The sequence below is a fragment of the Syngnathus acus genome, chromosome 9, assembly GCF_901709675.1.
Source record: "Syngnathus acus chromosome 9, fSynAcu1.2, whole genome shotgun sequence".
In the NCBI taxonomy this organism is placed as follows: domain Eukaryota; kingdom Metazoa; phylum Chordata; class Actinopteri; order Syngnathiformes; family Syngnathidae; genus Syngnathus; species Syngnathus acus.
The window spans coordinates 6,605,384-6,633,145 of NC_051094.1; the positions used below are offsets into that span (position 1 = coordinate 6,605,384).

Below are 27,762 nucleotides of genomic sequence, written 5' to 3' on the forward strand. Positions count from 1 at the left end.
TTGTTTTTCGGTCTTTTCAAAAAATTCACTTTAAAAGCCTTGGTTTTACTCGCTCTTACTTTTTATCATTGCTACTCCTTACACACAACAATAGATTATTTCTATTATTTCTTTTCGAAAAATGTGTTCTATAATTGTAGTAAATGAGTATCCGCTGTGAATTTATTTAACCGAATAGCTGGCGGTAATTAATAATTACATGATTAAAATATAAACTGCAACCTCTTCTTTTTTATTAAAAGAGTGAAAAGCAGATAAGTTTTCATTTGTATTTATCCAATCCTCTCATGAGATCAGCTATTTATCCAGGACAAATTCCGCCACCTAAGTATCTGTATATATTTTAATGATCATTTAGCACTCTGTTGGCGTGTGCAAGCCTCACCCTTGTATACTGGCAGCTGCTTTTGAACTGTGAAAGGGTCGTGACTTTATGAAATCAGTGACATTCTACTGTCCAGAAACAGCTCCATGGAAACCCACCTTGAAGGTCAGCGTGTCTTTGTCTGCGAGCATGTAAAGTCTATGGTTAAGGGGGATGCCATTATGTGTCAATGCATACGTGACAAGCGCATGTGTATGTCATTGACCATCACTTCTTTATCGCAATATTCTGCAGTTTTCAGAACATATAAAGCCTTTTTTTTTTTTGGTCCAGCTCTTCACATTTTGATCTGAGGAGCAGATAGTGTCAGGGGCTGGCATTCAAACAACTTTCTACAAGAAAAGTGTCTTAACTGAGCGCTATAGAAGTATTTTTCAGTAATCTAAGACTAAACTACAGAGAGCGAGAGAGGCTTCATAGTATGCGGATGATGTAAGTCTACTTAGTGCCGCTCCTGTATTATTTATACAAGTGCAGCACTTCACAAGCCAAACACATCAATTTAAAAGACAATGAGCACTTTTTCCACTTTCAAAAAGGCTATTTTTAAAGGTCTAGAGCGAGTACTCAAGAATATATAGTTGCTGGACATTCCATTAAGTACAATCTACTACAATTCCACACAATAGTGGATATCTCAGTCATATATATTTTTATACAGAATTTTTTTTAAGCATCATATCAATATTTTACAGCAGAGGCGTAGCCAAGCCGGGGCGAGCCGGGGCGGCGCCCCGGTTAGGACTCCCTGCGCCCCGGTTGAAAAAAATCGAGCTTTTTCGATTCTTCATTTTCATGCCGTTTTTTTCTTTCGGTCTTGCGCGAATGTGCTTGCGCTATTCTATGTGCGCGATGTTATCCATTCACCGTTTGCCTCCCGGACCCGGATGTTGTTTTAGCGATCAGCGAACGGCGTGGGTGATGTTCGATTTTTTTTCCTGTGGGCGTGCGCCCCTACTGGAAAAATACCTGGCTACGCCTCTGTTTTACAGATTCCATACACTTGTTTAATACTTCATAGGGTTTGTCAAAAAGTCTAAAAAAGTGTAAAATGGCTCCACTTTGATTGACAGTTACTGAGGTATTCTTTTTAAAAACTGGGGTTTTGTCACTGCATGATACGGATCCCTCATATTTCGAAAATTGTAAAGTTTTGAAGTACTATTTGCGAGTCACTCACTCCATTGTTTCAGCAGAGATGTGTAACTTTGCCAATGCTTCAACTGGGAGAGGCTTCTGTGTTCTTAATTGTCCCCTCCCAATTTGTCTCCAATGCAATTGACTATTAATTGACACTAAGGGACTGTCCGTGAGCATGCATACAATGAATGAAGCACACGTCTCCTCTCATCCCAGTACACATTGTACAGTATTTACAGAGGCATTGAAGTGGCTTTGGGGAGGCTATAATTCACAAGGATGGCCCCGGGGGCTGACAGGATGTTGCAGGAGGGATGTGTCATTTTTCCCAAGACTCCCTTGGTGACGGGCGGAGACATAAAGAAATCCTTTTACCCCCGACCCACCCCCAGTCTCCACACATCAGTGTTTCACACCCATAAAAATGGTCGGTTGGCAGAGTGCTAGAGCTCAGAGGAAGTATTTGTCTCTCTTTCATTCTTTTCCACATCTCTGATTTAGATTTGAGCCACGGCATAGCTGATGCGGACATCAAACATTCGCCCGGGAAGAACAGAACAAGAACTTGTCTGTCGCTGCTCTTAATTCATTGTCTCCGTCCCTGGGGCGAAATGAGCACTGACAGACGTAAATGGCAGAAATGAATATGGTTAAGATGGCAGATGAGGGTGACGGTGGTGGGCAGGGCAACGGTGGGTTGCGGTTGCAGGCTGGTGACAAGAGCGAAAGGGGAGCATGAGCAAAAGGCTTGATGATGAAAGTGAGCGGGATGAAGGAATGTATGAGGAGGTGCCTCTCTTTGCTGACAGACACTATATTATACTAGCTTGACCACCTGCTCTCAGCTTACCACCCCCCAATAAAGCAACACCACATGTAGAGAGTAAAATGCACCATGATGCGCAAGCCGCGACAATAACCAAGAAAAACATGTCTGCCTTTAAAAGCATCCGCAACGTTTTCCGCCTGCATCCACATTAGCGGAAATATCCGACGCACTTTAACTCTGTGTGTCTTCTTACCAAACTCGCGCTGAGACCGTAAACCTATCGGCCTGTTAGCCAAGCTGGAATGCGTCTGTCAACTATGACTTCAGTGCTCCTGCTTCGGTTGCTTTTTTCCAGTACTTTGATACCTCAGAGCTTCCCGCTGTCTCCTTGCAGATTTATGCCAAGGCCAAACAAAGTGAAACGTGACGGTACGATTCTTTTGATTACAAATCATAACATCTGAAATCAACTTTGCATGTGCAGCGCCATCTGCTGAATCTATTTTGCCACTACTCCCACCTGGCCCAAGTTGTGTATCAGTTGGTTGTGTCATCATTGTCAATCACAGCAAAGATTATTTTTTGTATTCTCTGGCAACCATAACGAACAGTAACAGAACTCCAATGACGGCGCTCTACATTCAACACTCTGTTGTGCTTTCTGTGAGAGGTTGTGATCATTATTTGGGTTTAGGACATCTGCTCAAACCAATTTGAGTGTCTGTATTTCTTTTCATTCCAGTCTGACTTTGTTGCAGAAATGTCATCATACCATTTAAAATATTCATTTCCTCTCTTTACTGTTATCTGCCACAGAAGCATGTCTGAGCCTAAGCGCAATTTGCTGTGATAGACGAGAAAGTCTGTTTTATGTCATGGACTTCGACTACTACTGAGGGTGGCATTGTAATTTCTTGTCGGTCCCTCGGACAAAAAGGGAGAAAAATGTTTTCCATTTCTGAGCTTTTGAAGAAAAGAGACTTGCAGAAATGTTGAGCTGGTGAGAGGAATTTAATTTAACAGCAAAGATTATTGCGGAGAGGAAATATTGGATGCACTTATCTGCTGCTCTCCTTCTCCTTGCTCTTCATTACAGTCTCCTGCCATCAGACGTAACAAGGTGAATACCACATTGGCTTGAAGAGCCATTTGGAAAAATGCAATCGCAAAGAAATGTATTACAGTACACTTGGAATTTCGAAAGTTGAACACCCTTGAGCTAGAAATTATTTTTTGTGGAAACAAAGCTTTTTAATTCAAACATCATTGTAATTTGGCATGTTCCAGAAATGGAGCAGCTTCAACAAGCCGGACTAGTTGCCACCAGAGCAGAATTAAGACTCTTTTACCATAATTAAAGAAGCTGGAGTACCCATAGAAAGTCTCGCAAGCTATGGGAAAACCTGCAAACTCTACACAGAAACACTCCAACTGAGATTTGATCCCAAATCTCTCGAGTGTGCTGCAGAAGTGCTAACCACTTTTGACTGTGCTGCACATTATTTCCTATGGGAAAAAATGTCCAAATCCAAAATCTGCTCGACCACCATGCTGGAACAGATTGATGTGCACGATGTGGCATTGCTCCTCTTATATCACACTGGTGGTGCGTGCGTAATTAGACATCTGCACAAACCACCACAAAGTGTTTGCGCGGTGCATCTGCAGCATACAAAACATGTTGAAAGATCCTGGATAGTTTTTGCATGGATAATCCAAATACGGGTTCAGTCTGAGTTCATCCCCTCTTGACATATTTTCCTTCTGGAAAAAATTCAACAAATGATCAATCACGTCACCAACACGTAGGCTCTCGAGCATACAAACACTCAACAAGATACACAATTTGGAGAAAACGATTGCACTGTTTTTTTTTTCTTGTTAAGGTCCTTGTACGTTTCTACTTTCTAGGTTTGTGATTTGATTTATCAGGCAAACAAAACAGTGCCGGAGGATATAAATTGAAAATCAGATGTATGAATTTCACCAGGGAGAGGTGTGGTAATGTAAATAGATCTGATTCAGGGTCACACGCAAGGCGGGTGAAGCGAGGAACTCAGGTAGGCGTAAAAATCGAAAAGTAAAAGGAAAAGGCTGCAAAGACCTATTATGCGTAAGGGAGGAAGAGCTATTGCTCTGTCACGTGAGCGGCTGTCAAGACAGTATGAATTGTTTGCTCTTAAAAAAAAAAACGGCATTCGGTCTGTGTGCATTTTGTTTTTTTTGGCGGCCACACAAGGTCTGTTTGGTGTGTGGCTGTTTTTGTGTGTTTGTATAGTTTCGGCGATATAATCGAGATGACTTACCTGATTTCGATCAGCGCCCAAGATGAGAAATTTCCTAGTGTAGCGTTTGTTAGCATAAAAAAAAAACAAGTGGGGTAAGTTGGTGTGTAAGAGTTTAGATGTGAGCTGAGGCCTACAGTAGCTTGGGTGGTCTTTGTGTTTTACTGTTTTCGGGTGTTTAATAATTGTCTCACGTGGCAGCATTACAGGAGATAAGTATACGATCAAAACGCAGATTCTTTTTTTTTTAATGAAATGACTATTTTTTCTCTGTCAGGTGTCACCACAGATAAACAAATGGATATGTTCCACCAAAAAAAAAAATCTGTGATATAACCGGGATGCAAATGATGACGTATTGTGGAGGAGCACTATTATCCCATCTTGAAGAGAGAACGTAATTTCGATCTCTTTGTATGTCTTGACGTGAAGAAATTGACAATAAAGCAGACTTTTTTTTTTTTTTTGACATTTCTACTGGACTGCACCTTTTAGCAAAAATTGCCATTGGATCTCAATTTTTCATCTGATTTGGAGGACTTGGATCACTTTTCACTCTGAAAAGGTGCCTGATGGGAGTCCATTATGACATACGAGCGGGGGACGGCGCGTGTGCCGATAGGTGTGCGTTTGTCTCCCTGCGGTCTCACCAGGGTGTGTAATTGAAATGGAAATGAGCCAATCAAAGAGTGTGATGGCGAGTCACAGGTTTCCAAATTTAGACTCTTCATATTGTAGCGTGCTTGTGTGTGGATATTTCTTGACCCTGTCTGTTGGAGCATCATTGTTATCAGTTGATGATAAGATTTTGGACTCCCTCCCAACTTTGGAACATCCAAGCCATGTCTGGCCCTGGTTGATTCGCCTGGCTGACTTTTGTGGTGTCTTCTGAGACAGCTGCACCATAACACAGGCATGTAATTATCACCATTTTACAATTAGCCCACCATTTAAAACTGCTCCTTAATTAACTGTTTTTGTGCCAGATATCCTCCCCTAGCTTGCAAGTTAATTGTGAAGAAGTATATTATAAAATGGAAAAGTGATTATAATGGATTGTTCAAGTGTTTTTTTGGCTGAGTCCTTCCACAACATCTCCAGGTTTATTTTGCCAACTTTTAGAATCAGTTTTAATTGCTGCTATTAGTTCATCGGCATTACAGATCTGAGGTTGAGGGTTTGAAACTTGGCTCAGATTCTAAACTGACCATAGTTGGTGACTATTTTGTCCTTATGTGCCCTGCGATTGGTTGACGACCAGTCCAGGGTGTCCAGGCCTCTTCTTCAAATGTATTAATATAATATATTATATATTTATATATTATATATATATATATATTAATATATATTAATTTTCTTGACAGGGGTAATTTAAAAGAGAACGCCGAGAATTTCCGCGACTACATTACCAATATCTTTCATCGAAGATGCTCCCAAAACCTTTAGAGCTCCCTCAGCTCGCCGCTGTTACGACAGCATTTCCCCTGCCTCCATTTCACTCATTTTACCTGCTACAGTTCATTTGAATTCCGCTGGTGCGTCGCATACAGATGTTGATGTCCATATTTTTGAACATGTCCATTTTATGATGAAGAATGACTTCCTCTCCCTGCCGCGGGGCAGTTGACAGAATACTAAGAATAGCCGCAAGATGGCAAGGCAAAGATCCAGCCGATGATGCCTCCTTATTTAGATTAGCATTTTCGATTTTATACATTTTGCCAGATGTTTGCGTGTCGCCTTCCAAATACCGTGTTCAGTACAGTGTGGTTTTGGTTTCCGAGAGTTGGAAATGGGAAAACAGACAGACCCAAGTTGAGCTGAGCTCATATTTGGGAAGTAACTTGGAGCACATGCATTTTAGCTTTGGTCATTTCTTTCAACCATATTCGTAGTCGTGCACTCAGGTCGTATCAAAGATTCACCGTAAGTTAGGAACTGCGAGTATTCTGCTTTCTCATGTAAACTTTGACTTTTTTGGAACCAAATGCTCTCTTCCTCCTTGTTCCCTTACTGTTTCTCACTTGGTGCCAGCTTCTGGCTCTCACACCGCTGCTTCTTTGCCAAGCACCCTGCTCTCTTTGCGCCAACCTAACACAGGCAACCAAGTGTGCGTGGAATTGCAAATGTGTTTCTTGCATGTTTGGGTTACATGACACATATCTTTTGTATCTGATTTTACATGCTCAGCCGGCCAAACAACCTCAGCTTCATTTACAGTCGGGTCCAGTCGCCACCGTTGTGAATCCCGAGGCTCGAAGAGAAGGGCAGATGAAACATCACACTTACACACACACAGACTTTCTAAATCTCCTCTCCATCACATACACACCGGTGGATGAAAAGGATGTTACCATTAAGTCGGTGACATTTTAAGACAGGAAGAGAGATGCGTGGCTTTTCCTGGACCCCAGCAAACTTGTTTTAAATGAGATGTTACAGATGAGCTGCTTGATGCTTTGCTTGTAAACGCTTCACAACAGTATTTACCCTGCAAGAGTAAACACAGGCAGGGGAGGGGGAGAAATGCTCACACACACACACACACATGCACAAAAATGAATATACCAAGCAAAGCCGGCTGACACAGATGCAAGCTGTAATGTAAAATGTCTGTGGGTACATTTGCCACTTTATTGTGACATTAATCATTCAATTACACCAACACAAATGAAGTGACAAGTGAAGGCGCTCCGAGCAGATTGCCGCAATTGTTGTGTGAGATTAAAAACCCTCGTGTGATGTGTGTTGGGATTGCTTCTTTGTAGATTTGTAGTGCAGCAGACGCCGGATCAGCATTCTAGTACATATGCAGCGACTTGATCCGACAAAATCCATCCTCGAGTCGGAACTCTCCGATGACGCAACTAGAGAAGGTTGAAGTGAGAGCATATAAAGTGAAAAATAGCATAACAAGGATGAGAAAGGAAAAGCTGCCTGCAGTTTTCTGAGAATTCTCCTGCTAGACAGTTTTAAGAAGGAACAGAGACAGAGTTTACCATGATTTATATATGTTAATCCCGAGCCTTCGAAAGTTTCTCTCATGCATTTTGGGGTGCTCGAAGAAAACCCTTCCCATAGTCTGAAGTTTTCAATTAAAAGTTTGGTCCCGTTTTACGGACTAGGTCTAAGCCGACATGCCAGATGGTTTGTTTCACAAATCCATCAAGGGAACAGTGAACTAATTGGGAAAAGTTCAAGGGCTTAAAAAATAACTGTTTAGATGGGGGGCTCTGCCCGAGACATCCATTATAGGCCAATCAGATCAACAAGTAATGGAGTAAACAACTAGCTTACCTAAAAGCCAATGTCCCCTTGAGAACCAAAAACATCCATGTAGGTAATCAAGAAATGTTGCTGCTGTTTTTCCTGATCTACTTTCTCACGTTACCTTACACATTGTATTGATTTGATGTATCTTACCATGTTGTTTAGTCTGTTCAGTTTTTAATTGTCTGGAGATATCAAACTTTCCTAAAAGTACTAGCTCACCTTTCCGGTGTTGAAATGAGTCAGTGGCACCAACTGTGCATATGAGTGTCCATGTCCAATTTTGTGGCCTTAACTGTCACATTGAGGGCACTTGTGGAGAGTGTTAAAAGCGCATACTGGCATGTTTTACAGGCGTTTTCTCAGTGACCCTGAAGCCAGGCCACTATGGACCCTCACAGCAATTGCTCTCTAATTTGGAGCATTCGGCAGGTGCGGGACCTATTCTGTCATCAGCAGATGAGATGTGTTGAGTGCGTGTTTAGGTTTGTTGTCGACATCTGATGAATCGGTATGTATCAAAGCCCTCTGACCCTCGTGTGGCCTCGTCTAGCGCAGCCATCAGGGACCGGCCGCAGTGTTTTTCTCATCATGACATTTCTCATCTGGACCCCCTTGTATCGCCGCGGTCTTTTGTACCACGTCTGCGTTTGTCCTTCTGTCGGCAAAGTGCTTTTTCTTGTCTGGAGAAGCATTTCTTTCCCACACTTTATTTCACTTTCTGTGTGTGTGCAGATGTGTGTGGAAGTATGTGGCGCAATGACAGATTTATAGATATAAACAAACTCGTGTAAAGAAATTTATTGAAGCTTGAAGATGAGAGCCGGCTGCCAGTAAATTTCAACGCCTCACTGACAGAGTGCAGAGTATCGAGAAAGCGATGTCTGCATACGTGGGCTAAATTTTCACACTTTCATCAGTGCTAATTTGAGCGATAGTTCAAACTTCCTTTTTGTTTTGTTTTCTAGATTCCATCGTGGGGATTACCACATCGACGTGTGTATAAATGACTACCTGGATGTCTACTGTCCGCACTACGCGGACTCGGTGCCCGTGGAGCGGACGGAACGCTACGTCCTCTACATGGTCAACTACGACGGCTACAGCACGTGCGACCACACCTTCAAGGGCTTCAAGCGCTGGGAGTGCAACCGGCCACACTCGCCCACCGGGCCGCTCAAGTTCTCGGAGAAGTTCCAGCTCTTCACTCCGTTCTCCTTGGGCTTTGAGTTCAGACCGGGAAGAGAATATTACTACATCTGTGAGTCTTCATTTCTTTATTATTGCTTGGCAGCGTAGTGATGTCTCAATCGGGAGTAGAAATGCAGCATTTTGTGATTTTACCAAACTGGTGACTCATATAGGCCATGTAATGGAAATAAAAGTGAATATTAGCCAAATTGAATCTAGCTTCCATTACCCAGGAAGTTTTCCTAGCCCATTGCAACCTGAAACAGTGATTTGTTAAACGATTCAGAAAAAATACACAAAAACATGCATGCACAAAATAAAACAAATTCACCCATTATGACTTTACTCAAGGCGGCTCGGTGGGGCACTGGGTAGCACGTCCGCCTCACAGTTAGGAGGGTGCGGGTTCGATTCCACCTCCGGCCCTCCCTGTGTGGAGTTTGCATGTTCTCCCCGGGCCCGCGTGGGTTTTCTCCGGGCACTCCGGTTTCCTCCCACATCCCAAAAACATGCTTGGTAGGCTGATTGAAGACTCCAAATTGTCCCTAGGTGTGAGTGCGAGTGCAAATGGTTGTTGTCTCTGTGTGCCCTGCGATCGGCTGGCAACCGGTTCAGGGTGTCCCCCGCCTACTGCCCGTTGACGGCTGGGATAGGCTCCAGCACTCCCGCGACCCCCGTGGGGACTAAGCGGTTCAGAAAATGGATGGATGGATGGATGACTTTACTCAAGCCCTAAAATTTTGCTCCAGGACTTTGTTTGGCCTTAGTAAGGAATTTGAATTCATTTTCTCCTCTTAATAAATCACAGAAATAGAATTAATCTCTTCCATCAGGCCAACTTTTGCTGTAATAAAATTATAAATCTATTCAGGTAACAGATATACTAACATTTTCGCATGAAACGCATACCAACACAAGCACACAATTCGTCAGCCACATTTTCACACCGAGCGCTGAGGTCGACACTTTTGCGGAAAACCTTTCCCTAAAATGGAAAAGTTATTCGTAGGCTGGGGGGGGGGATAATGAGGTAGCTCGAAAGCTATTGCTCAATTCTCCAGCTGCATTATACTGGAGACTTCAAAAGATATACCTTCCATCATACTCCTCCTCTTCTTCATCTCATGATAAATGTTCAGTTGTCTGCATCTTAGCATTAGTAGCGAGTCACTCTGAGGTTATCACGAGTTGATGGGCGCTTAAAGCAAGCAAAAACCTCCGTGGCTCAATTGCATCGGGAGGAACGAATGGAAGGTTCATGGAATTCAGTCAAAATAAACTTCAAACCTTTAATACATTCTTAAAGATTGATATGGTACGTTGAATTAAGTGAATTCAAATCAAAAGATGAAATATATCATTTTTTTGACATAGATTCTAATATGTTGGAAATGACCAATTCACACTAAATTTGTATATTACAATCATTTAATTGTTAGTTGTAATCTTATTTCTTGAGATTTTGTTTCTTGTAAGCTTTAGTCATCACCTTGTATGTAGTGAATTTATGGGTTCCTCTCTTTTAACTTAAATACTGTTTTTTTTAAGCCATAATCTAATGTATTGAGATGCACTTCTATATAGGAACATATTTCATATACTGTACACGTTATTAATCTGTTCATATAAGATCAAGTTAAGGCACTTGAAATGTGCTTTTATGGGAGAAAAGATGATTGAGGGATGTTAGTCCTCCCACAAAAGACACGTTGCTCTTGGGAGATGGAGGAGTGGGCGCAGTCGCTAGCATATGTCAAATTTAATACAGAACTTGAAAATTGATGGCACATTTACGTTCTGAAATGGGGGACCATTAGTTTCATGTCTGGTTTATGCATTATTGATTCAGCTGTTTGGAGGGAATGTTTTAAGGTTTGTGCACTTTTTGCACTAATGAGGGACAACAAGTTTCTCTCCAGGCAAGATTAACTGAACATTCAGACATAACATTGACAAGAATGGCAGACCTCTGCCAGGGATGAACAATACAAATTTGCATCTTTGTTAAATGATGCATTACTCAGAAGTAAGGTGGAAATTAGTGAAATAATATATCCTGAAGCAGCACCAAAATGTTGTGGAATCTTCTTTGCTCCTCGACACGGCCTACACGTTTGTGATCAAACCTCCTGTATCACGGATTTTAATCCACTTGGTGTGGAACGTATTCCCCACGATGAAGCGGCCTTCACTGTACTCTAAAGCCCAAACACAGTCCAGTCAGTTTCGAAGTACTTGAAATTGAATTAACCAGAATCAAACTTCCATTTCTTTATTAATATTACAGTATTGAAATGGGCTAAAAACATTTTTAAATCAATAAATCGTTCTTCAAATGAGGTAAAATGAAATTCCTCGTCATTTTAAAAATTATCATAAAAGTGTAACAGTTAATCAGTGCCGAATCAAAAGCACTCTCCATTTAACAACAATAACAGTAACAGTGATGGCTAGCTTCATAGCACTAGTAGCTAATGTAGCGTACCAATGGATGTCTGTCTGGAAAATCATTCAGGATTGCGAGTCACTCTTTTAGAAGAGGCTGGTGTCTTTTCCTTGTGTCATTTATTGGGAGACATTTGGTGTGTATTACCCCCACCATACCTCCGGAGTCTGCTCTAACGTTGTCTGCTGCAGTACGATAATGATTCAAACCTACAAGTTTTTCCGCAAATGTTGGTCAAATTCCAAATTGTCCAGCCGTTCGGCCGTTAAAATTTTTGGCTAACACTGGAATATGAGTTTGCCTGTGAACCTTTTATTGTGTTTTCTCCCCAAGCGACAGCACGGAACGGGTCAGCCGATTAGGGCTTTGATTGCAAAGATGTGTTTTCTCCATCGGCTACTTTTTATGCTCGCCATTAACTGAAGTGTAACCGTAGATTGCTATCCAGGCTTGATTTGACATTTTTCACTCCTTCTGCTCCACCACACCTTAATGCAAAGTTTGCTGTTGATTCTGTGCTGGAAAACTAAACTGGAGGCCTTACACTTATCTGACTATTTATCTTTATCAAAATTCGCAATAAGCTCCTTGTCATTTTGACCCAAATTACGCAGTGTCTTGCTAATGAAGATGAGAGGAGGTGGAGAGCTAGATAGGGGTTAGCGGTGGGTTACACAACTCCTCCACTTGCTCATGTCACGACTTGTAACGTTTATTTTTTGCTGCTGAGAGATGCTTGTCCTGGGGGCCAGATTAAATTACCCTGCGACCGACGAGGCTTCCATGGAACACATGCATTTGGCTGTAGCACGGCGTATTGCTTTTGTGTCCCGCGGCTTCATTGGCTATTGAATGATTCTAGCATACTGGCTCTTTGGCTAGCATGGCGGATATTAAAGTCATCTAGCATGAAGTCGTCTGACATGTGATTTCCCGCCGCCATTGTGTCCAGCTCCAATGTCCATAAAAAGCAGGCGGGACGGCCGCTGACGGATTGGCCTGTCTCTTTGGTGGACAGAATCTAGAGCTGAAGGAAGATTAAGGCAAATACACTTGTACCATTCATTCATCTACTTGCGTCTCTTTCATTCTCCACTATCATCATCACCGCCATCAAGCAAAGTTTCACTGGAGTAGAAGTACAAGAGACCTCTCAAACTGCATCTTTGTATTCCGATGCAATTCCAATAATCCCGTGATAAATACAACTATTCAACTGAGGCAGTTAAATTAAAGCACTAGACGGGCAACCTAATTGCTGTGATTCTCTCAGGTTACATTTGGGTTTAATATGCTGTTATTGTGAATATTCAGGAGTTAAGATGGTGGAAAAAAAACCACAGCGGCTCAGACTTGATTATCTCTAATCTTTTATCTCTAATCCTTTTAAAAGAGCAAAACTGAATGCCACAGCTGCGGAAAATCTTTGGCTAATCTTGTTTGTGTGCCACGAGCAGGTCTACTGGCTTTGCTTTATGGTCATCTGAGTGTTAAATATTGTTTCAGGACACTCTCCGTTTCCTGTGTGCGTAACGTGCTTACATGCTTGGTTCAATGTATTAACAAGAGAGCGTTTGAGCCAACTGTTGCAAACTGGTGACAACAGTTATCTGTAAACAATTGTTTCTACATTCAGCCTTCTTACAACCGGGACTAAAGCAACTATAAAATAATGAAAGATTTGGCCTATTCTGTATTCATAATTGTTATTTTACCAAGCAGATTATTCAATAGAATTTCCAATAGCATATTGAAATGCCAAAATATTTCATAGTTACAGCCTTAGTCATGATTCAGTGGCTGTACCCATCTAGTGAGGTGGTTTGGATATAAAATGCCACATTACCCAAATGTCTTTCTAAGCAGATGGATTTTTGGTAGCGCCTCCTAAGAGTTCTGACTGGGGGGTAAATGTTGCAGATTTAATGTCAAGGCGTCATGTTGAGTTCTGTAATTAAACTGTTAATTTCTGAAACAAACAAGAAGCGCAATGCATTGTGATCAGCTACACAAGGTTGGTCCAAAGAGGATTAATTGGTACAGATACGAGGATAATTGCTAACAAACCATCATCAAGTCTATTAATCATGTAAAGACGTGGGTAAGGAAGGTTTAAAGATTTAGCAAATATGTGTAACACTCAAATTGCGTACTGGCTGCCCCATAAGTAAAAAAAAGTACAAATACATTTATTGAGCCACATCGACCTGTCAGACAAACGTTTTCACAACCAATTAGTTAATAGATTGGGGCCCTAAACATGATCCCTGGGGCCCCCTCACATAACAGACAAGAGACTCAGAAAACAAGAGCCACATATTAATCAATGTGTTTAAAAAGAAATACAATACTAATGCAATTCAAATAAAAAAACAACGTTGTTTTATATTCACCAGTCACCCAAACGTAGTGCTTGATTAACTGGGGCAACAAAATGACCTTTTAGTTCCCTGCAGGAAAAGTAATTAAGACAATAACATCCAATCTAAGTAACACAGAATGTTGCCATGGCTGCATAAATAAACACTACATCACATTTCCAGTTTGAAAGTGTTGACGAGCTCTGCAGCTCAGCACAGACTCAGCAGTTAGACGGTGACCTTGTAGCACATTTGCCTTCCCTGTGTGAGTGCATAGTGTTGTGTGGCGTTGCGTAGCTAACAGAGAAAATTGTATGCATCATTAGCCGCCCAAGTAGCCCATACTGCACACCTGCACCAGACACAAATGCCAATGTGTCCTGTGACAAAGGTCACAATCCTTGAACGTCGAGATTAGTCATAAATTCTGCACTCATGTACGATATGAGGGGGAGCAGTATATTTTTTAAAGGATTCGTGACATCGTTTATTTGGAATTTTTGGATGGGGAGTTTCCCCAATCGTTATTTCCCTACAGGTCTCACTCATATTTAAAACGGTCCTTAATGGAATACATACATATAGTTCATGCATACATAAACAGCCATCGTGGCTGTTTGTCATCTCTAATAAAATTCAGAGGGGAAAGCAGGATGAAAAATGAATAGTCAGGGGTATGATTGATTAGCTTTCTTGTTTGTAGATTAGTATTAAGACGTCACATCATATTTATGTGCAGAAAGCGCGGCTTAATGATGTTTTCGCCCCTGCAGTTTACTGCGGGTCGAGAGGTGATTTTTGTTGCATCTGAAGAAATTAAATAAGACGAGGCGGCGTGCTCTGCTCTGCTAACCAAAAGAGATTCATCAGCATGAGCGGGGCAGCGGGAGTGTACTCACATGGAGGTCATCATTCTTCAGTTTTGTTTAATATCAGCATCTTGTCACCGTCAAGAATATATATTATGCGAATAGTGAACTGGAATTATTATACCATTGACATGAATCGGGACTTTTATGATTTCCTTTCTAAAGCATATTTTTCCTGATTAAAAAACTACTTTTGATACATTGTGAAAATGACTCCAAAGAAAAATAACATTAAAAAAGTACGTATGACTGTTGGGAATGTTAGAATGTCCATGCAGTAAAATCAATGATATATGATCTTGGAACAGATTATTACAAATAGGTTACAAAATACAGTACAAACAAATCTGACATCAACCAGCATCCCAAAACACATTGCGGTCTACCTCAGAGTTTCCATTGTAAATCCTTTTTATTGGCGCGATGTCTTTATTGGACACTGAGGTGCTTTGCAAAATGTAGCAATGTTGGAGCTAAATATTAATGTTACTTGTGGAACCCACACATAAAATATTCGTTCAGTTTAAATGTGCTTTTTTTTTTTCCCCTGCAAAGCCGTCTTGGCTTCTGAGGTGGGTTATTGTCAGTGTGTGTCAAAATCAACAGCGGGATTTAAAACCGTAGCGCTGAGCACATACATAAGCAATTCAGCAAAAGCTAGCATTAAGAGTGAGGACTGAGTGAGTTTCTTGGACAGACAGGAGAGATAAGCGAGGACAGCAGGAGCGCTTCTCGGGTCAGGGATCACAAGGCTGCGGCGGTTTAAGTGAAAGCCATCTCCCGGAATGCTGATGCAAGCATGTTTTTTTCATAATATGAACACCATCTTGTATTTGAGTAATCTGAAAGAGGGCAGATATCCAATATCAGCTCATCTGAAAAGATAGCCAGGCTGACTGGGTGGGATACTTGATGTGTTCATGTGGTGATTCTCTAAGACCACAGCATTAGGTACAATGGATCTGCATTCCTAGCATTCCAAATTTCATCAAGTAGAATTTTTCATTCCATACTGTGTTGCTTCCTCTGGCATCTCTTTTAAAGATTAGAGATTATAGCGTTTATTGACAAATTAAAAAGGGGTTCAATGTTTAGAGTCGGGATCGTTAGCTCTTTGGGAGGCTGACTAATGGTGACAAAGAGCTGGCACCCGTTCCATTGGCGGAACAAGGGTGGAACCTGCATATGGGTGCCGCCATAACGCAGCCCTCTCATCTGTTTGTATGAAGAATCAAGCCTGGTCACCGGCCAATGGAGTTATGTGCCTGGACCTTCACGATATACGCATGTGTCGCCTATTTTCTACGCACATTGAATGAAGAGGGGTAGTAGCCGCACGCTGTCTAGAATAACGTTATTACGGGCCTGATTGATGGACGGCTGTCCCACTTCCTCTTTGGCTCCGTCCATTTTCACAGCACATCCTCCGTGTTCACCTCACATCCCTCATAATCAAAGCCTTATTGGCTCATAAATGTGTAATTGTAAAATATAGAGAAAAGAAGGATTTGTACACGAGAGGATATTAACTCATTCACTACCATTGACGAGTATAAACGTCAAATAATTGATGTTCACTGGGCTGGCACTGAACGAATTAAACACAAATTCAGCATTTTCACCAAGTGTGTCGGACCTCAATGTATGGCTGCTCATTGTATGAATGTCAAGTTTATGTTTCCTTGGGAACATACGACACTCATCCATTTTCTAGAGGTGGATTTATTCTCGCATACTAGTTCATTGCATCCTGTCTAAAAGTAGATTGATATGCCTGGTGCCCATGTGTACTTGGTTACAAAAAAAGGTTCAAAAATGCTCACCAAACATAAAAAAAGACAAAGTGCTTAAACGTGAGAGAATTCTGAGAAAAAAAATAGAAACCTATCCCAAGTATGTGATGTGCGTGCCCATATTTGCCGACCACAATTATTGATGCTTCAACCGGGTGTCTTTAGAAACTGATCATGATTCACCACCATGAAGACGCTATCACTGGTCGTTAACCTGTGACCTGTATTGATAATTGCCAATTATTCCTAATTGTTTATTTCCCATGCATTGTTGTTTTGCCTCCTTCCTCTTCCGTCATTATGCTTATTTATGCACACTCACACATGCTTGCACTTTGAGCGTTTTGTGGAAACCAAGGCCATAACAACAATATTATGATAGCAAGAGATAGACTAAGTGCAGCAATGAAACATTATGTACTGTAATTTATTATAGTGTGGTCGCTTTAAAAAGCTCAACTCCACAAGTCACGGTTTATTGTGATTTGAATATGAAGACGACCAACGCGTCGATGTAACTGTGGATCACAGTTTAGCCTTGTCGATTTTCAACACATCACTAAAAGTTATAGATAATTATGGATGAGGATAATCGGTTGGAAATTACAATCAGTAGACATTTGACCTCAATTAGTTTGGGGTGATTCCACCAAGGTGTCAATCCTGAATTGATGTGTTCAATTCTCAGAATCTGCTTTTCAACAACATAGCGCAGTGATTTACAGGAAAGCAAATAAGAAGGAAAACAGAGCCATTTCCTTTCACCCTTGTTATTCCTCATCGATGTGACCTCTTCACCTTGGCATTGGATGCCTAAATAATGACTTTGGTTTACATCGGCTGGAAGCTCGAAGATGTCGGGCCATTGGGACATGTCTCCGCAGCTGCGTGCATGCAATTTCTTCTATTTCCCTACTTCATCATTTCTTTCCTGTAGCGCGCTCACCGCAGTAGCATCTGCTTAATGGGCCTCGGCACTGTGGATGCTCTTCCATCTTCTTACTCCCTCACAGCATGCAGACAAGCACAAGCACGCATGTAGATTCTCGATGATGATCTGTAGTTTTTACTGTTTTCTTCTATTTGTTGCTAGGTGCATGCTGTTCTTGACAATAGATGCACTATTTAAAAGTCATCCCCGGATGCCTGCCTTACTTCTAACTTTTCTGAAGTCTACTCTTTCATTGTCTCCTTGCCCTAGAGACAAACTTTGCAAATGCTCTCATTAGTAAATGCAAATGTACACATGACAAAGCAAAGTTTTACACATATTTATCAGTGCGGCCCTCTCTCTTGGTTTATATAAAGCCAGACTCCTGAATCTGCTGTTCCCAAACACAGCTGCATTTTCATAAAGCCAAAACCAACTCGGCGCGACGTTCCTTTCTCCGGTGAGCTGGCAGAGCTACCCGGTTCGGAATGTTCTGCACTGGAATCCTCGTTCTGTTTAGCCCACATTGACGTCACAGTCAAGAGATTGTGTACAAGAAATCTGCTAGTTTTAATAATCTGTATGAATTACCTCTCTGAGAAGAGATTTTACTCAAAATATCTCACAACACTTGAACAGAACATGTTTTTGGTTTTACCAATCACTATTGAGCATTTGGACGTACGTATATATCAAAAAGTAATAACCACACTGCACCCGTATTTCTAATGTCATGCTCGGAATAAAATAAAAGGGAATAAATTCTGGTTGGCTCTCTGCCGCCGGCTCATTTCAATATAAAGGTCCTGTTAATGGTCCTACTCTGAAGAACAGCAGATGTTCAATGTGAATTCTGCGTGTAAATGTCAGTGCTAATCATCATCGTCATCACTATCACAGCCGGCGACAGATTCAAAATGCAAGACTTTAACTATTTCATTGTTAAAATGAGCGGCGCTGTATTTATTTACAGACTGTGGTCAAAGCATATGGCAGTTGAATTCTTGTCCTAGTACGCATCCTTAAAAAATCTTAAAGCATTGAAACCATGAATTTAAAAACAAGGCCTTAATTAGCAGTAACATGACTTAAATCAATCTTTCAAAAGTCTTAAAATAATTTAAGACATACGTAAGTATGATTTTATGATTGTGAACGGTTTTAAATATACAAATTAATTTACATTATTTAAAATAAATTACAGAACAGGCTCTCAACAAAATGGCCTCTCATATGAGGCAGAAATGCTAACCACTTGGTCACCAAGCTACCCCAGGATCATTTTGTAAAAAGAAATTCTTTATCCGTGATATAAACAATATTTTCCGGCGACCGCAGAAATTTCCAATGGAATGGTCAAGGAAATGTGTTTTGCAGATAACATTACAGATGCAATAAGGTTTGGCTCGATGCGTGATTGAAACAATACAGCACCTAAGCCGCGTTGAGCCCACCTGTTTGTTTTTCCGTAATTGGATTCTGCTTCATTCCATTTGCCTTAATGCTGATGCATAATGCAATGCACTGCAGGGACCGGCCATTACCAGCTTTGGGACGGGGCTTGAAGAAGTAACCGGACCCGCCGTCCTGACCCGCCAAATATCCCTGCAGCCCCCCCCCTCTCCTTCTGCCCATCTGTGGGACAGCATTTCTCAAAGCCGCCCCTCTGCTCATTCTGCATGGATTGATGGAGGAGGCTGGCTGGTCTTATGGGAACCAGAATAGCAGGTGTTGATGTTAGAGTGTACTAGAACAATAAACCGGCTCTATGCTGTATGTTAATCCAAAATAAACAGGCACAGGCATGGGCCGCATGGGCCAGGGTGGAGGGATCCTCTTCAGAAATTGAGCTTCTGCTAACAAGACAGGCATGTGGAGCCAAAGCTTCATCTTATTTTTGTAGGAGCAACAACACGCCCCGGTCATGTGGAGCGTCCCAGACATTAACACATCCGGGCTTGGCCGCTGGACTTTTCCCACTAGGATGGAGCCAAATTCACTGACTTCTTTTTTATGCATTTGGGGATCATAATTCGGAGCATATTTCCAGTTGACTATTAATCTATTATCTATTAATATAGATGCACAGTTTTAATATCAACAATCACCTAAGAATTAATTACAATCAAATATAGAGAAATTACTAAGCCTAAGTGTCATGTATATTTACTATTATTGTCAGCTGCTTTAAGATCATTCCCAATTTCCTCACAACAGTGCGGTTCAATATATCAAAATAAAAAAGTTTTGATTGAAATAGATTTCTTCTAATTGTGTTCACTATTCAGAGTATCTAATTGCAGCTGTAAATATCTTGTAGCTTGGAGAACTTTGGCCTCTGTCGTGTACACGCACCAATAAAAAGCGCTCTCTTGTCGCTCATGTAATGTTTTTATAACTCATTCGCCGCAGACCATGTGCGCTGTGAACAAACGTCTAAATATGCCAGCGGCTCAGCTTCACTGTCATCACGACGGAGACCCCTCCACGTGCTCTTTGCCCTTTTTTTCGTGGCAGCCGTACTTCTCTCGCGACCAGCTGCCGCCGCTAAGTAGCTCGTGTCGATGGCCGGGGCTCAGATCTGCCCATGACGATGGTGATGATGATGAAGATAAGACATCTGGAGGATGTGTGCGTGCCACTAATTGTGTGTTTGTTAGCTTTGTGTGTGCATCAAATATCATAGTGGAAGATAAGAAGAATCACATCCATTGTGCGACTATGGCCGAGGTTCGTTAGCGTGTGCCGAAATAATAACTATAAGGGCTGGCGCTCTCTACTCTGCTGTGGAAAAGAGCATCTAATCTGATCTCCAGTCACCTCCCGCGCACGCTGACACATGACCGAGGAGCACATAAAAGCTGATGTAGCGTCAACATTAACGCTAACAGAGCACTCGAGAGGGATAACACTGGCAAGATGGAGGCTTGATGAGCTGTGGAAATTTGGAGGAAAAAAAATAAGTGTGCCTTTGATAGAAAATGGATTTTATATTCATTTAGAAAAACGCAAGTCAGCAGTAGATATTTTTATATCGGCTCCCCTCTAATAAGAGTTGAATCATTTTGTGATGACTGAGGGGTCTGATGAGGACAACAAAGGTACTTTAAACAACTCTTGTGTTAAAACCCAAAGTCGTGACCTGTGTATTTTTAAAACGCTCCCCCAGGATGGATGGTCCCGCCGCACTCCAAGTGACCATGTGTTTGACCCCCTCACCCCCATCCTCATTTTAGTGGAGACAACACCTGGTGCCTCACTACGTTGCCATTAGTGGTCAACCAGCACACACACTATATTGGCACGAGGGATTATAAGAGCACTCTGTTGCCTGACATGGCACATGTGGCACAGCCTGTACACTAGCTGCGAGTGGATCTTTTGTCTGAGCACTCAGAAAAGACACACCTGAGCTTTGTCTAAGAGAAGATTTTTCAAGAATTATATCATACTTTTTATAATTTCTGAAAAATAAAGTAAAATAAAATATTTTAGAGATTTTTTTTTCCATTCATTTTCTAATAATAAACTTGTTTTTCCAACTTGAGTGAATGAAGTCATAGTTTTACTTTTACCAAAATAAAATCATGATTAAATAAATAAATATACATACGTGGCACCTGAGTTGAAATAAGGACGATCTTAGTTTTTGCACGGCAACGCTATTCTCATAATGTTCCTTTTATTTCTTTGGAGTATAGCCCTTAAATGTCTTTTTTTTTTTTTTTTGGGTTGTTGGCCGATGCGTGCGATGCATCATTAATCCTCTCCTCCAATTTGAATGTTTTGTTTTCCAGCCTCCACCGTCGCTGAGAACGGGAAGAAAACCTGCCTGAAGCTGAAGGTTTTCGTCCGACCATCAAGTAAGTGCTAAGCGAGGCTTTGTAAGTGGAGCCCGTTGAAGTGCACAGTTAATGTGTTTAAAAAAAACAACAACAACAAAGAGCTCGATGTCGTCTCTCAACTTCACGACAAAGCTTTTTTGCTGGCTGTCCCGACATGCCGCTCTCATTTGTCTCCAAACTGCCGCTACTCGCTAAGAATATGTTTGACTTAAAAAAACAAACATCCAAAGTAGGAGGCCAGCTCTCGTCCTCCGTATTTCATCTGAATGTTGCCATGAGCTTTGTTGCTTGACGTGTTGACTGTCAGGGCTGAGAGGGGGGCTTCAAATGTCTACCTGGGGTGTATAAACCTCTATTGATGATGATTTCATTCTCCCTATCTTCTGTTTATAGACAGCTGTGTGAGAACTATAGGTGTACATGACCGTGTTTTTGATGTTAACGACAAAGTAGACAATACGTTAGAACCACGAGGTTAGTATGGCTTCCTGCTTTTTTTTACTCTCTTCGTACATCTGTCTGCCTCCATGCCTTCCTCTCGCCACGCTGTCTGAACTTCACATCCCTCGCATGATCTCCTCAAAGTCCAACATAGCTCCATGCCTTCACAAAGATATTTGGTTAAGTTAGTGGAGCAATTTTCAGACAAATTAAATAATGTCACTCTCCGATGAAAACATTAACAAGAATTACAAGAGTTGATATTAAGGCTTTCACAGCTCGAGATTAAGAAGGTGATTTATTTATTAAAGCAGAAAAAAAAATCCAAATAAAATTAGAACCACTTCAACTACATTTTTTGTCATTGATTCCATTTCCGTACTCATGAGTCTGCATTTTGTTGTCGGGACACACATGGCGCAGTCGTCACAACAGGATATTCTGACATTGGTTTAGAATTGCATTGCAGATTGACATGTGAAGACAACGTGCGGACGTGCAAAGGCCTTTGACATTGATGCCCTACCTTCCGCTCTTTGCGCCTGGCCACTTGCCCACCACATTGCCATGCCTGCTTCTACAGTACTGTCTACACTTTGCATGCCTCAGTTGTCTGCGATGCTTGCTTCAAAACATGAGCTGCGCACTGCCTGATACCAGCTTTGTGATGTCTGCTTTGCCCCTTTGCATGGTCCTGCTCCTTTACTTCTCATAGAAAGTGCTCACGTCGGAGAATAACGCTCTACAGTGGTACTTTGACTCACACGGCCTTTCGTATTTCATACTTTACAAGTCGACGCTTGGTTGATTTTTTTGTTTTTCTTTGAAGAAGTTGGGAGCCAAAATTGGGGTTAAACGCGAGTGAAGATGAAAAAAAAAAAGAAGGTTTTGTAATGCCCTCACAAGTGGCCGATAAAATGTACTCGATCAAAACAGTCATAAACAGAAATGTAAATAGAGAACACTCACAAGGAGCTGCTGTTAGCCAAAATTCACATTTGTTCGCTTACCAACAGCTTTTGATTTCACTAATTAGGCCGAACCCATTCAACAAATGAAAACTAGAGTTACACCTACACTTGATGTGGTCAGTTTATTTCTTCACGCTATCCTTGACCCCCAAATTTGTGGTGTTTATTGGGGAATACGGACCCCCGTATATACAGCTAAATAAATAAATAAAAAACAATCTAGATCAAAAATAGACTTACCAATTTTAGGTCAATTTGACCCAACTCTCCATTTTTGGAGTTGTTTGATAACGAAATGACCCAATTATTTTCACGTTGGCAAAATTGACTAAAGCTTGGTGCCACAACGAATCAAATTCCCAAATCAAGGTACCACTGTATTCGTATGACATAGCAACCCAAGTTCATATGGCAACTCAGAATCCACTAATAGTGTCTCATAAGGTTAACAAGAGTCAATAATCCTTATGTGGCTCTATTATTTTTACACTCCCACTTCATATGACAAACAATGGAAGGATTTGATGTGGAGTCAAAAGAGTGTTAATATTTGAGTGTAAAGTAGCATTCTTTCCCCCCCATTTTTTAGACGACACGAGCCATGAACCCGCCGAGCCCTCCCGGAGCGAGGAGACAAACGCTGCACCGCACCCGCCCCCCTTCAGTCGACTCGTGGCTTCACTGCTGCTCAGCCTGGCGGCGCTCTTCATCTTATAGCGCCCCCACCTGTCCCGGAGGGGCAATTTACACCCAGCGTGGCCTGAATCTGCCCATGGTTGCAGGGAAAAGGGGCGGGATTTGAGGGTGGAGCTTGTTTTGCTTGATTGGGGCATCCCAGCAGGCTTCGCAAGGAATCCCTCGATTTTTGTTTTTCCCCAGACAAAGTTTTAAGTGTCTCACCGTTTGTGAGTGGGGAAAAAATCGGGAGAGACAACCCCCCTCGCAAGCCTAAGATGCCAAATCTATTTTTTTTCTGACACTTAGTGATTCTTACTTTCCTGTGACAGCGCTTTACATTGTTTTTAACCATTTCAGCACACACAAATGCAGTACACACACACAAATACACACACACACACATGCTCAACAAATCTCTTCAGTGTTTTGTTGTTCTTACCATGTTGTGTTCAGTAGCATCGTTTACAGAGTAGGAAAGTGAAGACAGTAGACTCTTAGGAAGGACTGTACATAAGTGTGTAGGTATCTCTCTCCGTTGTGTTGGCTTCGTGTTCTGCTCGGTGCATAAAGTCTGACGTTTGACCCAGCGGGTCAAAACGATGGCAGTGAAGAAAACGGACTAGCAGTTTGGGAGCCCAAGCACTGGAAAAAATAAATGTACACAGCCTGCACCTTAACCTAATGATGTCCAGTTGTTTCCTAATTTAATAGTAACACCCGACTGTGTCAGAGGAGGATAAGCTACTGTATATACATGACCGGGGATGGGTATTTGACGAAATTCCCCATAATTGACAATGGGGGAAAAATTAACGATGAATTAATCGTATTTTTTTAATGCAATTTACTTTCAGCATGTTCTGAGCTCCAATTTCCACAACAGGGTTGTGTTGGGCAGAGGAATATTATCCATAGAACCACCTCAATTGTGACAAAAAGACATAATTAATCAACAATCAATTCCACACATTGGATCCAGTTCTTAGCTGTCGATTATTCAAGAAATCCAAACCCAAAGTCTCGTGGTTTGCTGCGTATAACAAAACAGAGAAACGTAAACTCCCAGCAGGCGCTTTGCGGGCCGCTACTAGATGGAGGATCGATGTCTTTTAGGAGTTGCAATTTCACGGCAGCAGTCACACTCATTTTGTGTTTACTGAGCTGGACAAAGAACTGTTCTCTTGGCTCCATCCACTTACGCTATATGCTCGCATCCATAATCCAAATCCAAAGATTGAAAATTGTTAGAAGCTTAAAGGACCCTTTCACCTCACCAGTGGTAATGGGTCAGATATTAGTCCGTGGATTCTAAAAGAGGCTAGCTGCAGGTACACACCACTGATTCATTGCTCTGCTTAATTCAATGCAAAGCACAGCAGTTCTGTCCTTTTGGCTTTATAAAGATAGCACTTATAATCAAGGATAAGGTCACTGTGTTTAATAACGTTCAGCTTCATTCCGTCACAATCGCTCCTGCTGTCTTTTTCTCAAAGATTGGGAAAACTCCAAAAAGTGCCAAATAAGCCCCCAGAAAACAGAAAAGTAGATGCCCAATGTCGGCTCCTCGTGTTGCTGATTTAAGTGACTCTAATGAGGTTCAAAATGATAGGCATGCGAACCCCATGTTGCCGCAAAGGGGAGTTATTCCTGGTATTAAAAATAGACGGTAGAGGGCTTGAAGGAAGGGGGGTCTCAGGAGAAGGGGTGTAGATTTCATTTGGGGCGGCGGGGTTATAAGGAATCGGTGACCTTGCTGTTTGAGGGAAGTGATGAGTGACGGAAATGGAATCCCGTAGGAGGGGTTCCGAGATGTGGGGTAGCTGAAGGTAATATCATTGTTAAGGGTGCCTGGTGTGAAGTAAATAAATGAATAAAAATTCATGAAACTTTTTGGAAAATGCAGTTTGGAATCATTCATTCTTCAAAATTGGAACGTGTTAAGGCCACACTGAAAAATGTACATGAGGAGAATCAAGTCATAATTTTCAAAGCAAATAACAAACGTAAAAAAATCGTAAAAAAGGTCAACTAATGCCCCAAATAATCGATTTTTTTCCCCCCACATAATTAGTTTTTACAGTACAAAATAAAGACTTGATTCTTGTAGTTTGACATGTTACAACTTTTTTTTGCTTTCTATTCACTGTGGCCCTCATGCGCCTTCAAACACTGTTCCATGTTTGCTTAATTCTAATTTTCAAACGTGTCTCTGCCTTTGTAGCCTATCAAAGCCTTTTTTTTATTAGCTATGCTAAAAATGTACACTAGTTACTTAGCTGTTGCTTGACTTCAGGCCAATGAATGAGGTATCTATGTCACGATGAACATTTTCCGTTCTATCAGATAACCAGCTTCAAGTTGACCCTCTTTTGTGATTACCAATATTACTGCCTGTCTTTTTTTTTTTAAGTTTGCTATCATCCTATTTTATTGTATACCACGGCCTAACCTTGGAAATGAGGATCAACTTAAAAACTGGATACTGTGTATCCTGAGGTAGTCAACCATCAAACATGTAGTGGTAGGTTATAGCATCTGTTTTGTACCTTCTGGATGACTAAAGTTAAAAAAAAAAAAAATAAAATCATTGTTAAAACTGTATAATTACTGTTATGATGATGATAAAACTATTATTATTATTATTATTATTAGGGAAGACTCCTTGTTGTAAATAGTGTTTGATATTAAAGTATTAATTTGGTTCTTATGTCTTTTCTAAAAAAAAACAACAAAAAAAGAATATGGTAATATTGCTGGGTTTTGCTGAGTGCTTTCAAACAATGCATTGTACGCTGAGATCCTCAATGCCTAATGAAGCTCCGAGCTAATATGTTAAAAGTTGGTACGCACTCCAGTGGGCAGAAGATAACCTTTGCCATCTCTTCATGCGAGGATTTTAAGGACTTAACTTGGACCCTTTTTTTGTTGCCTTCAGTTTGGGAAAGCATGAGAAAGAACTGGATGGAATCCGGAAGGAACTTGCCGATTTCATGATGTGGCATGCGCATGAACTTAATGACGTAAGAAAAAAAAAATAGTTTTTAAAAGTTTGGGATTTTTTTTTTTTTTTTGCTTGTTTTTCTTTATGGTGTGTTAGATTTTCAGCTCACATTCACGTCGTGCATTTTACTTTGCATCTACGATCCGAGTGATGTCATAAAGCCTTGTAGTGACAAGATAACAAAAGTGCTGTACAAAAACCACCAGACATTGTTGTGTACTTGCAGTGGGGCTTGGCCATGTTGTCTTTTTTTTTTTTTTTATATTTTCTTGTGAAAGACTTTCTGATGACGTCATCCCGTGGACTTGCTGCCCATCTCCTCGGAGGAGCGCATCCATGTGAAGGTTTCTCAGTTGGACGAAAATATGTACGAGCCCTTTGCGTTTGGTATGTGTTTCTCATGTGGTGCTGTTGCCGTGAATGGGAAGCGACGAGCCTCTTTTTGGCAGCAGAGAGTGTTTCCCATGCCTTAGACGCTCTCCACCATTGTGCTTTGACACAACAACAAAACAGGGGCCCATCGCCTCTCCTCTCCCCACTTTTTAACAACCCTCCGCCTCGATCTTGTGTAGGCCTAGATGTCGCTCCTGAGTACCATGGAAGAACTAGTGCATCCCCCTCACCTCCAAACAATGGAGGTCAAGACCATGGATCCAGGTTGTGTGTCCCTCGTTCATGTTTGTCTTCTGGTGATTGTGTCGCGTCCATTGCATCACGCGCTGTCCTTCCTCTTTGTAGCCTGTGCTCACTTTGTCATCAGTGGAGCAAGATATTTCCAAACCTGCTCTTTTCCAGTATATAAATAGAGAAAAAGCCAACAAAAATGATCTGTATTTGTATATACACGTGTCTGAGCATCTATGAGTAATACAATAAAACTGAAAAATATGACAAGCCTGCCGTTTTATTCACTATTGCCGGAAATCCATATTCAGTTATGGTGTTCCCTGGAGGGCCATTATGACTGTTAACCCGTATTAATGTATGACCACCTCATACACAAGAAATTGATTGACTAGTTTTGTAAATAATGGTTGGTTTAGCTAGTTTTTTCAATGTATTTTGTATTTGTAACAAATTGTGCATGTCTCAGTGTTATTAAAAGTGAAGACAACAGAAAGTCGATACATATGATTTGCCTTTGCAGACCACATGGAATAACCCCCCTCTGCATCATTCAGCCTAGCACAACACGATTATAACATTTTGTTGGTTATGATTGTGCAACACAAACCCTGCCCAGAAACAACTAAGTGACGCCTGCTACATGAATGATAGATGACAATAGTGGAAACGCAAATATCCTGGGGTATAGTTGTTGATGCCCTACTTGTTATTCAGCATATAAAAACGTCACGTATTGGTGATTGTGAGCATGTGTTGGCGT

The 27,762-nt window shown here is 41.4% G+C and overlaps 1 protein-coding gene across 2 annotated transcripts in view; it reads left to right on the plus strand.

Annotated features, from left to right (window-relative positions):
- efna5b (ephrin-A5b) overlaps window positions 1-27,266 on the plus strand; it is a 75,458-nt gene extending 48,192 nt beyond the window's left edge. The window contains exons 2-5 of one of the 2 annotated variants that reach the window (XM_037258447.1): window positions 8,818-9,110; window positions 21,237-21,302; window positions 21,678-21,758; window positions 23,286-27,266. In XM_037258447.1, the coding sequence (XP_037114342.1) occupies window positions 8,818-9,110; window positions 21,237-21,302; window positions 21,678-21,758; window positions 23,286-23,413 (568 nt within the window). In that variant the 3' untranslated portion in view covers window positions 23,414-27,266. The remainder of the gene's footprint in view (window positions 1-8,817; window positions 9,111-21,236; window positions 21,303-21,677; window positions 21,759-23,285) is intronic. The other variant, XM_037258448.1, reaches the window with a different exon arrangement.
- Window positions 27,267-27,762: the final 496 nt, after the last annotated feature.